The 12367-nt window shown below is 38.4% G+C and overlaps 1 protein-coding gene across 15 annotated transcripts; it reads right to left on the bottom strand.

Moving 5' to 3' along the window:
* Positions 1 to 1159: 1159 nt before the first annotated feature.
* Positions 1160 to 10945, bottom strand: LOC135337263 (uncharacterized). 15 transcript variants are annotated; one of them, XM_064533158.1, is made up of 23 exons: positions 10754 to 10944; positions 10400 to 10630; positions 10223 to 10288; positions 10022 to 10135; positions 9846 to 9911; positions 9645 to 9758; positions 9458 to 9523; positions 9275 to 9340; positions 9069 to 9182; positions 8880 to 8945; positions 8697 to 8762; positions 8491 to 8604; positions 3389 to 3454; positions 3204 to 3269; positions 3016 to 3081; positions 2782 to 2898; positions 2552 to 2668; positions 2313 to 2429; positions 2083 to 2199; positions 1754 to 1960; positions 1598 to 1645; positions 1433 to 1479; positions 1160 to 1327 (listed from the first exon to the last, which is right to left on the bottom strand). In XM_064533158.1, the coding sequence occupies exons 1-22, from the start codon at positions 10845 to 10847 to the stop codon at positions 1433 to 1435; spliced, it is 2145 nt and encodes a 714-aa protein (XP_064389228.1). In that variant the 5' UTR covers positions 10848 to 10944; the 3' UTR covers positions 1160 to 1327. The 15 variants fall into 15 exon arrangements, with proteins under 15 accessions (XP_064389228.1, XP_064389227.1, XP_064389233.1 ...); XM_064533157.1 differs by having other exon boundaries at positions 1437 to 1479; XM_064533163.1 differs by lacking the exon at positions 8697 to 8762 and having other exon boundaries at positions 1437 to 1479.
* Positions 10946 to 12367: the final 1422 nt, after the last annotated feature.

Here is a 12367-nt window from a genome sequence, read left to right as displayed (position 1 = left end):
CTTGTCCCGCCTTTTATAGACTACTATACTATATAGGCTTTTCCCAATTATGTAGGACCACCTGTATAGGAAGAAAAAGATCTATATAGAGGACAAATTTATACTGTTCATGACATTGTTTATTTTCCAATTGTTAGAAATCAGTATTGTCAAAAACAGACAGAAAAAAACTTGAATAATAGGTGCAGAGTTTCTTGAATAATAGAGAAGGAAAATTAGTAATAGGCAAAATTGATTGGATAATTAATTAGTAGATTTATTTTTTAAGTCTTTAACAGTTGGGTCCAGCACTACTTCGAGTTTTGGGTGGGCAGGGCTCATCTGTAGAGTCTCAAATTTAATATTAATTTTACACCATGTGTTTCGGTGCTGTAACAGTTAATTTGAAAAAGCCTCATTCAAATGCGTCATTCTTATGTAGAAACACATGCAAATTGATGATCAAATAGGTGATTGAGCGTCTCAAATAAAGAAAGAGGTGTAACGAGAAGTAGTGCTGGACCCAACTGTTAAAGATCGTGCCCCACCCTCAACTAGTTGGAGCATGCAAGACTATACCAACCCACAATCTTGTTTTCAAATTTTTTGTTACTTCAGTGCACATGCTCTTCCAACCCTACTCTTCCCCATTTTTTCACAAAATATTTTTTGCACTTGTACAATTATTATTGAGAACCGTGTTACAATAGTGAAGTTCTCCACGTACACTCTTTCCCGAAAAAAGAAGCTGGTCGAGAACGAAGCATTATTTTGCAAATCAACGAATTAAAATCCAAGAAAACATGACTAGAAGCTTATTCATACTTGCACTTCATTGATCTTTAAGCAACTGTAACAGTCTATGCTTGCGCATGCGCACCGATGCCACCGAAGCATAAAAGAAGCGCATGTAAAGATTCTATTTTGCATTGTGTGTAGATCCAAAACACACATGCAATATAAACAGAATCCCATGCATGCATACATGCTTAACTAAGTCTCTGAGTCTGCAGTAAACACATGCAGTCGGAGTATATTATGAAACACAGTCTTATGAGAAAATGCTTTAACATGATCATGCTATCTTCATGCATGCACGCGCATTCACACTACATTAATATATGCAGCCTGGTCTCGATTGAAGTTTCGTAACTCATATAAGCTATAATTAGTTCATGTCTCTTGCTATAGAACATTTCTTTCTATTGTGTTCTTCACAATTGTTTCTACCAAGTTCAAACAATAATTAGGTGATATAATGCATTGCTCTAAGGTGTTCTACAATTTCTAACGTGTTCTACTATTTGTGTTCTTGTTGGTTTATCGTATTCGGCTGGTTTACTCTTGCCTGCACAAATAAAAGTTTTGATGAAATAGTTATAGTGGATTCAATCATGCATGCATGTTAACAATACTTGTAACCAGTATATCATGCAGCAAAGAGAAATCTCACTCACTCATCCAGCATGGACTGCAGCACTGCTAGCAGTAGCTCATCAACTGCAAGTATATATATAAAAAGTGATTATTCACACGTGACAGCAAAAATTGATTCTCTAATATATCTAACTAACTGTATCATTCTATATAGTGCGTGGTGTTGATGGAAGGTACTTACCTGAGCCATCTTTTTGCATTGGAGCATCTGTCACTAGTGTCTTCTCAGCTGTAGTAAATTATTCTCATGTGATGGCTATACGAAACATATGAACTTAATGGTGTCACTTTCTCATAAATTCTAGTGGTGGTATATTGGTAGAGGGGAGGTACTTACAGGGGCCATCTTTTTGTTCAGTCATAGCATTCTTGTAGTATCCCTGTTCATCAGCATTCTGGTAGTATCCCTGCTCGTCGGCATTCTGGTAGTATCCCTGCTCGTCGGCCTGTTCAGCATTCTGGTAGTATCCCTGTTCATCAGCTTGATAGTATCCCTGCTGCAGGGCATCCATCAGCTGCTTATAATAGCCTTGCTCATGAACAGCTGTATAGTAAATTTGTTCTCATAATTATGACAACTATCGAGTATGTAAACAAACTCTAAAATTAATGGTGTCACTTTCTCACGAATTCTAGTGGTGGTATTGGTAGAGGGGAGGTACTTACAGGGGCCACCTCTTTGTTCAGTCATAGCATTCTTGTAGTATCCCTGTTCATCAGCTTGATAGTATCCCTGCTGCAGGGCATCCATTAGCTGCTTATAATAGCCTTGCTCACGAACAGCTGTATAGTAAATTTGTTTTCATAATTATCGAGTATGCAAACAAACTATAAAATTAATGGTGTCACTTTCTCACGAATTCTAGTGGTGGTATTGGTAGAGGGGAGGTACTTACAGGGGCTATCTCTTTGTTCAGTCATAGCATTCTTATAGTATCCCTGTTCATCAGCTTGATAGTATCCCTGCTGCAGGGCATCCATCAGCTGCTTATAATAGCCTTGCTCACGAACGGCTGTATAGTAAATTTGTTTTCATAATTATGACAACTATCGAGTATGTAAACAAACTATAAAATTAATGGTGTCACTTTCTCACGAATTCTAGTGGTGGTATTGGTAGAGGGGAGGTACTTACAGGGGCCACCTCTTTGTTCAGTCATAGCATTCTTGTAGTATCCCTGTTCATCAGCTTGATAGTATCCCTGCTGCAGGGCATCCATCAGCTGCTTATAATAGCCTTGCTCACGAACAGCTGTATAGTAAATTTGTTTTCATAATTATCGAGTATGCAAACAAACTATAAAATTAATGGTGTCACTTTCTCACGAATTCTAGTGGTGGTATTGGTAGAGGAGAGGTACTTACAGGGGCTACCTCTTTGTTCAGTCATAGCATTCTTGTAGTATCCCTGTTCATCAGCTTGATAGTATCCCTGCTGCAAGGCATCCATCAGCTGCTTATAATAGCCTTGCTCACGAACGGCTGTATAGTAAATTTGCTTTCATAATTATGACAACTATCGAGTATGTAAACAAACTATAAAATAAATGATGTCACTTTCTTGTGCATTATAGTCGTGTTGTTGGTGGAAGGACTTACATGGGCCGCCATCTTGTTGCTTGAGGGCATCCATCAGCTGCTTATAATAGCCTTGCTCACGAACAGCTGTATAGTAAATTTGTTCTCATAATTATATGACAACTATCGAGCATGTAAACAAACTATAAAATGAATGGTGTCACTTTCTTGTGCATTATAGTCGTGTTGTTGGTGGAGGAATGACTTACATGGGCCGCCATCTTGTTGCTGGAGGGCATCCATCAGCTGCTTATAATAGCCTTGCTCACGAACAGCTGTATAGTAAATTTCTTCTCATAATTATATGACAACTATCGAGCATGTAAACAAACTATAAAATGAATGGTGTCACTTTCTTGTGCATTATAGTTGTGTTGTTGGTGGAAGGACTTACATGGGCCGCCATCTTGTTGCTTGAGGGCATCCATCAGCTGCTTATAATAGCCTTGCTCACGAACGGCTGTATAGTAAATTTGTTCTCATAATTATATGACAACTATCGAGTATGTAAACAAACTATAAAATGAATGGTGTCACTTTCTTGTGCATTATAGTTGTGTTGTTGGTGGAAGGACTTACATGGGCCGCCATCTTGTTGCTTGAGGGCATCCATCAGCTGCTTATAATAGCCTTGCTCACGAACATCTGTATAGTAAATTTGTTCTCATAATTATGACAACTATCAAGTATTATAAAATGAATGGTGTCACTTTCTCACGAATTCTAGTGGTGGTGCATATTGGTAGAGGGGAGGTACTTACCGGGGCGACCTTTTTGTTCAGTCATAGCATTCTTGTAGTATCCCTGCTCATCGGCATTCTGGTAGTATCCCTGCTCGTCGGCATTCTGGTAGTATCCCTGTTCATCGGCCTGTTCAACATTCTGGTAGTATCCCTGCTCGTCGGCCTGTTCAGCATTCTTGTAGTATCCCTGTTTCTCGACCTTTCGGTTGCCAACTATAGTCAATTTATTCTCACATGAGGCCAGAACATGTGAACCAACTAAAATTAACAATGTTACTATAGTTCCTTATGAATTCTGCGGTGTAATTAGTGCCTAGGGTATATAATTATACTTGCCTATGTTGTTATCTTTTTGCAGACGATGAGGAGCAGAAGAGGCCAGAGCCAGGAGAGATAGCAGAGCCACAGTGGCAATCACTGAAACCTTCATGATGATAATGATATCCAGAGAACAATTTAACTTGAAATGATGAACAATTGCAGTCAATGTCAATGAGAAAATGTGACCCATTTATATACTCATGATCATGCATGCATGTGCCTGTAAGCAATTATGCATTCTTACCAGGAATGAAATTCATGTGCATGATTCATCCACCCATGCACAGATGTAATTTAACTCTCTACACAGTAATTTGTCGCCACTTAATCAAAATTCTATACAAATGACCACACAGACTGTGAAACTTAATAGTAGATTGCGAGACTAAAACTGATGAGTAATTACCTAATTAATTGTTCTGACTAGAAATTTCCATGCATGTATTCTATAGTAATCTTAGTCTGTAATTTTTGTACACGTGTGTCTTAGCCTCAAGTCCAGGCCGTTCGCTGTTTGAAAAAACTCCTGGTCAAGTTCCAATGTACAGCTTGTCTAATTGGTCCAGGAATTTCTTAGAGCAATAATTGCCCGCAACATGTACTTATATATACCCGCGAATACAGCAGTTTTAAGCACATTTGCAACACATGAACACAAAAATGAAACCACAATGTACTATTGTAGTAAATTACAGTACCAGTCAGTATCTTTCTAACTGTCCGGCCGTGGTGTAGGAACAATGCATGCAGGGGCTACAGGGCCCTCCTTTATATAACACTGCATGCATGCTTGCTGTTTTTTTAGTCTATTTCTGCCCAAACTCAATGGAATCAAAGAATCAAGCTTTCAATTGTATGCAAATACACATGCCTAGAACCAATCCCAGAGCATTCTTTTTGGGGGCGCACTTAATATGTGTGCACACGCGTATCAACTTCTCCTCTAAGCTTTTTCTACTATATCCATGCTGTAAGTGATTAGCCCTCTTCCTACACCACTGCTGTCAACATGTGTTCACATTTCAAAGTGCTATAGGAGTAGGATTTACTGCAGCCCTATATAGCTGCTAGATTTTTAGTACACAGTCAACACTAGGCCAATTTTTGATTTACTGCAAACTACAGTAAAGAAACCACTCAAGTAGATCTAGACTATGTTTACATTGTGGTTTACCATTTGTGTGTGTGTGTGTGTTGCAAAGGTGGATTGCAGTGCAACAGGAAATTGCCAAACAGCAAAGCCTATGAATTTCATTACCAATCATAATTCTAAGCTTGGTTTTCTTGTATTTTTATTACAAAATTTTTTTTTTTTAGCAAGCAGAATAACATCTACTTATTCCTAAATGTATATATATAGGTATGAATCTACAATGGTATGACTCAGCTAGATGAGTTGTACATTGGAACTTGAGGCGTTCTTTCAGACAACGAACGCCCTGGTCTCGAGGCTACGTGTGTTTACTGTTCTCTAAAAGACAAACTGAAGGAAGCTGTGGACTGAGAAACTAGTTTACAACAGAATTCACCGGCACATTTATATACACAAGCTGTCATCTAATTTCACCAGGGCTCTATTTAGTGAAGCTATAACCATGTCCTTATAATAATGAGATAGGAATACTACCTCACAGACTGTTTTAATGGACACTGTATGTAGTGGCAGATCCAGGTGTTAATTCAGTTCATGTACATATACTCATACATCCACAAGGCCTGCGAATGGAGGGAGTCCATGCAATGTTGCTATAATAATAATTATACTGAGCAGTTACGAAGCTTCAACTAATATAAAAAATTGTATCCAAGGCCTGTGAATGGGGTGAATCCTCCATGCACATGAATTGTTTTCTTAGCCATGCACTCTAAAGTGGAAGTGTTAATTCCTTCTGGGAATGTATATGGGGGAGTGTGAATCCGTCTGTGCTTTTACTATGCATGAAATATGATCCAATTGAGGCCTGTGCATGGATGAGATGGCATGCAATGTTGTTAATAGCTACAAAGTGGAGGCTTAATTGTCATGCATGTGCTTTTGTAAATCACGTGAATCCAGTGTTGTTACTTTAATGCTATACGCACTCTAGAAATGTCTTGGATTTCATCTTTAAGGCCTGTGGAGTGAAATTCAATGTTGTTATCATACAGCTGCAAAGTGGAGGCTTGGCTAATTGACAATAAAATTGGATCTCATCCTTCTGTGAATCACTGCATGCATGAGTAAATCCTATTACATTCCATGGGTATAAGCTGAATTTGAATAGGTTTGTTGTGGGATTCTCCTAATACTCATTAAAGGCGGACGTACGTATTTATAGTGATCTAATTATCAATTGTTTCTGCCAGCATAATTTATGCACAGTAAAATGAGTAAATGAATGAAGCCTGAAATTTATAATCACATGTGACTGTCCAATATACTAGCTACTTACACTGTACTACTAGTACAACCTAGGTTGTACATAGGATTGTGACAGTGCTATTGTGTGCATGTGTTTTCAATTATTGCACACATTTTCACTCGTATTTCTGCAAGGAAAGGTCACATCAAGAAACTGACTAGACAGTATAGGAAGAAACATGTATTATAAATTTCATGCTTCGTCATTTACTCGTTTTACTGTGCATAAATTATGCTGGCAGAAACAATTGATAATTAGATCACTATAAATACGTACGTCCGCCTTTAATAAGTATTAGGAGAATCCCACAACTGGTCAAAACACATAGAAGAAATGTGCAGAAATGCCTGCAAGCAGGTTGGTATAATTTACCGACAGTTCTATGGCCACTCGTCACTAGAATGTTTAAGACAACTCTACATCTCCCTTGTGAGATCAAAACTGGAATATGCTGCCCCTGTTTGGGATCCACACCAAAAAACAAATTCTCACAAAATAGAAAAAGTACAAAAGTTTGCCCTTAAAATCTGCACAAAACTTTGGAATATGGACTACGACTCCCTATTAGATACTGTGGACCTACCGTCCCTTTCTACAAGAAGATTGTACCTGAAGCTATCATACCTTTACCAGGTAATAAATGGTAACTTTAAATTCCCTGATCCACCACTGGAAAGAAGAATATGCCCTCTCAATCTAAGAAGCACAAAAATATACAGTTTGAAAGACCAATTTGCAGAACAAATGCATATGCGAACTCTTTTTTCCCAAAAGCAATATCTGTGTGGAATGAATTACCACTGGAGCTGCAGGAAAGTACATCGATTTTGTCATTTAAGAGAAATGTACTCTGTCACTTGCATTAGTATAATATTAGTCTTTATTTTTAATTTGTACTCGCTATTGTAAGTAATATATACAGGGCACACATTAGGTTAGCGTAATATGCTACTAGTGTATCCATGCTTTTTGCAGAATTATTATAAAAAAAAAAAAAACCCATGCATGCATACATGCTTAACTAAGTCTCTGAGTCTACAATAAACACAGTCGGAGTATAATTATTATGAAACATAGTCTCATGAGAAAATGATTTACATGATCATCTGCTATCTTCATGCATGCACGCGCATTCACACTACATTAATATATGCAGCCAGCTGTCTCGATTGAAGATTCGTAACTCATGCATAAGCTATAATTAGTTCATGTCTCTTGCTATAATAATAGAACATTTCTTTCTACAGTGTTCTTCAACAATTGTTTCTACCAAGTTCAAACAATAATAATGTGATATAATGCATTACTCTAACTCAAGGTGTTCTACTATTTGTGTTCTTGTTGATTTATCGTATTCGGCTGGTTTATTCTTGCCTGCATAAATAAAAGTGTTATTGAATTAATAGTTATAGTGGATTTAATCATGCATGCATGTAACAATAATTGTAACCAGTATAATTATCATGCAGCAAAGAGAAATCTCACTCACTCATCCAGCATGGACTGCAGCACTGCTAGCAGTAGCTCATCAACTGCAAGTATATATAGAAAGTGATTATTCATACGTGACAGCAAAAATTGATTCTCTAATATATCTAACTAACTGTATCATTCTATATAGTGCGTGGTGTTGATGGAAGGTACTTACCTGAGCCATCTTTTTGCATCGGAGCATCTGTTCCTGGTGTCTTCTCAGCTGTAATAAATTATTCTCATGTGATGGCTATACGAAACATATGAACTAACTAAAATTAATGGTGTCACTTTCTCACGAATTCTAGTGGTGGTATTGGTAGAGGGGAGGTACTTACTAGGGCCATCTTTTTGTTCAGTCATAGCATTCTTGTAGTATCCCTGTTCATCAGCTTGATAGTATCCCTGCTGCAGATAGCCTTGCTCACGAACGGCTGTATAGTAAATTTGTTTTCATAATTATGACAACTATCGAGTATGTAAACAAACTATAAATTAATGGTGTCACTTTCTCACAAATTCTAGTGGTGGTATATTGGTAGAGGGGAGGTACTTACAGGGGCCATCTCTTTGTTCAGTCATAGCATTCTTGTAGTATCCCTGTTCATCAGCTTGATAGTATCCTTGCAGCAGGGCATCTATCAGCTTCTTATAATAGCCTTGCTCACGAACTGTATTAAATATATTCTCATGTGACGTGACATGACATCAATGGTGTCACATTCTCGTGCATTATAGTCGTGATGTTGGTGGCCTGACTTACCTGGACCGCCATCTTGTTGCTGGAGGGCATCCATCAGCTGCTTATAATAGCCTTGCTCACGAACAGCTGTATAGTAAATTTGTTTTCATAATTATGACAACTATCGAGTATGTAAGCAAACTATAAAATGAATGGTGTCACTTTCTTGTGCATTATAGTCGTGTTGTTAGTGGAATGACTTACCTGGGCCGCCATCTTGTTGCTTGAGGGCATCCATCAGCTGCTTATAATAGCCTTGCTCACGAACGGCTGTATAGTAAATTTGTTTTCATAATTATGACAACTATCGAGTATGTAAACAAACTATAAATTAATGGTGTCACTTTCTCACAAATTCTAGTGGTGGTATATTGGTAGAGGGGAGGTACTTACAGGGGCCATCTCTTTGTTCAGTCATAGCATTCTTGTAGTATCCCTGTTCATCAGCTTGATAGTATCCTTGCAGCAGGGCATCTATCAGCTTCTTATAATAGCCTTGCTCACGAACTGTATTAAATATATTCTCATGTGACGTGACATGACATCAATGGTGTCACATTCTCGTGCATTATAGTCGTGATGTTGGTGGCCTGACTTACCTGGACCGCCATCTTGTTGCTGGAGGGCATCCATCAGCTGCTTATAATAGCCTTGCTCACGAACGGCTGTATAGTAAATTTGTTTTCATAATTATGACAACTATCGAGTATGTAAGCAAACTATAAAATGAATGGTGTCACTTTCTTGTGCATTATAGTCGTGTTGTTAGTGGAAGGACTTACCTGGGCCACCATCTTGTTGCTTGAGGGCATCCATCAGCTGCTTATAATAGCCTTGCTCACGAACGGCTGTATAGTAAATTTGTTTTCATAATTATGACAACTATCGAGTATGTAAACAAACTATAAATTAATGGTGTTACTTTCTCACGAATTCTAGTGGTGGTATTGGTAGAGGGGAGGTACTTACAGGGGCCATCTCTTTGTTCAGTCATAGCATTCTTGTAGTATCCCTGTTCATCAGCTTGATAGTATCCTTGCAGCAGGGCATCCATCAGCTTCTTATAATAGCCTTGCTCACGAACTGTATTAAATATATTCTCATGTGACATGACATCAATGGTGTCACATTCTCGTGCATTATAGTCGTGTTGTTAGTGGAATGACTTACCTGGGCCGCCATCTTGTTGCTTGAGGGCATCCATCAACTGCTTATAATAGCCTTGCTCACGAACGGCTGTATAGTAAATTTGTTTTCATAATTATGACAACTATCGAGTGTATAAATTAATGGTGTCACTTTCTCACGAATTCTAGTGGTGGTATTGGTAGAGGGGAGGTACTTACAGGGGCCATCTCTTTGTTCGGTCATAGCATTCTTGTAGTATCCCTGTTCATCAGCTTGATAGTATCCTTGCAGCAGGGCATCCATCAGCTTCTTATAATAGCCTTGCTCACGAACTGTATTAAATATATTCTCATGTGACATGACATCAATGGTGTCACATTCTCATGCATTATAGTCGTGATGTTAGTGGAATGACTTACCTGGGCCGCCATCTTGTTGCTTGAGGGCATCCATCAACTGCTTATAATAGCCTTGCTCACGAACGGCTGTATAGTAAATTTGTTTTCATAATTATGACAACTATCGAGTGTATAAATTAATGGTGTCACTTTCTCACGAATTCTAGTGGTGCATGTTGGTAGAGGAGAGGTACTTACCGGGGCCATCTTTTTGTTCAGTCATAGCATTCTTGTAGTATCCCTGCTCATCGGCATTCTGGTAGTATCCCTGCTTGTCGGCATTCTGGTAGTATCCCTGCTCATCGGCCTGTTCAACATTCTGGTAGTATCCCTGCTCATCGGCCTGTTCAACATTCTGGTAGTATCCCTGTTCATCGGCCTGTTCAGCATTCTTGTAGTATCCCTGTTTCTCGACCTTTCGGTTGCCAACTATAGTCAATTTATTCTCACATGAGGCCAGAACATGTGAACCAACGAAAATTAACAATGTTACTATAGTTCCTTATGAATTCAGCGGTGTAATTAGTGCCTAGGGTATATGATTATACTTGCCTATGTTGTTATCTTTTTGCAGACGATGAGGAGCAGAAGAGGCCAGAGCCAGGAGAGATAGCAGAGCCACAGTGGCAATCACTGAAACCTTCATGATGATAATTATATCCAGAAAACAACTTGAAATGATGAACAATTGCAGTCGATGTCAATGAGAAAATGTGACCCACTTATATACTCATAATCATGCATGCATGTGCCTGTAAGCAATTATGCATTCTTACCAGGAATGAACTGCATGGATTCATGGAACCACCACAGATGTAATTTAACTCCTACACAGTAATTTGTTGCCACTTAATCAAATTCTATACGATAACCACACAGACTGTGATAGATTGCGAGACTAACTGATTAAGTTACCGTAATTACTTAGATTAATTGTTCTAGAACTTTCCATGCATGTATTTTTAGTCTGTAATTTTTGTAAACACGTGTGTCTTAGCCTCGAGACCAGGCCGTTCGCTGTTTGAACAAACGCCTGAAGTTCCAATGTACAGCTCGTCTAATTGGTCCATGTACTTATACCCGTGAATACAGCAGTTTTAAGCACCTTAATTTGCAACACATGAACACAAAAATGAAACCACTGCAATGTACTATTGTAGTAAATTACAGTACCAGTCAGTATCTTTCTAACTGTCCGGCCTATCGATCCAGTAGTGTAGGAACAATGCAGGGGCTGCAGGGCTCCCCTTTATATATAACACTGCATGCATGCTTGCTGTTTTTTTAGTCTATTTCTGCCCAAGCCAAAGAATCAAGCTTTCAATTGTACGCAAATACACATGCCTAGAACCAATCCCAGAGCACTTTTTGGGGGCGCACTTAATATGTGCGCACACGCATATCAACTTCTCCTCTAAGCTTTTCTACTATATCCATGCTGTAAGTGATTATAGCCCTCTTCCTACACCACTGCTGTCAACATGTTCACATTTCAAAGTGCTAGGAGTAGGATTTACTGCAGCTATATAGCTGCTAGATTTATAGTACACAGTCAACACTATAGGCCAATTTTTGATTTGATACTGCAAAACTTAAAGAAACCTCAAGTAGTCCATGTTTACATTGTGGGTTAACATAATTATTAATTGTGGTTTTTACCATTTGTGTGGGCAGGGTGTGTGTGTGTGTGTGTGTGTGTGTGTGTGTGTGTGTGTGTGTGTGTGTGTGTGTGTGTTGCAAAGGTGGATTGCAGTGCACTTGCAACAGGAAATTGCCAAACAGCAAAACCACCAGATATGAATTTCATTACCAATAATAATTCTAAGCTCAGCTTGCACTTTTATTACTACGATTTTTTTAGCAGAATCTCATTGAACATCTATACTTATTCCTAAACGTATATAATATATAGGTATGAGCAAATTGGATCTACAAGCTGAGGGGAATTAAAGCCCAAAAAGGTGCTCAGTCACACATCTCTCTGCGATTATATAGATATTCTCAGGGCACTCCTATTAGTCTCACTCATACAGAGTATAGATAGCATTTCTTGAAAATTTTATAGTAGTCTATGAACATAGAGAAATGCATGAAATGCATTTAAGATAATGCTTGACTGACTGTATATACAGTGTACAAATGTCATGCATGTAAATTACATTCTTT

The sequence above is a fragment of the Halichondria panicea genome, chromosome 6 (genome assembly GCF_963675165.1).
Source record: "Halichondria panicea chromosome 6, odHalPani1.1, whole genome shotgun sequence".
NCBI classification, from domain to species: Eukaryota; Metazoa; Porifera; class Demospongiae; order Suberitida; family Halichondriidae; genus Halichondria; species Halichondria panicea.
This window is presented reverse-complemented; position numbering and strand designations above follow the sequence as displayed.

What these genes read in the sequence shown, in the direction of transcription:
- LOC135337263 (XM_064533157.1), bottom strand. Translation starts at nt 10,847, where the DNA reads ATGAAGGTTTCAGTGATTGCCACTGTGGCTCTGCTATCTCTCCTGGCT. An exon ending in TGAACAAAGAGGTGGCCCCT is followed by an intron (nt 2,430 to 2,551) that starts GTAAGTACCTCC and finishes TTTACTATACAG; the next exon opens with CCGTTCGTGAGCAAGGCTAT. An exon ending in TGAACAAAGAGATAGCCCCT is followed by an intron (nt 2,200 to 2,312) that starts GTAAGTACCTCC and finishes TTTACTATACAG; the next exon opens with CTGTTCGTGAGCAAGGCTAT.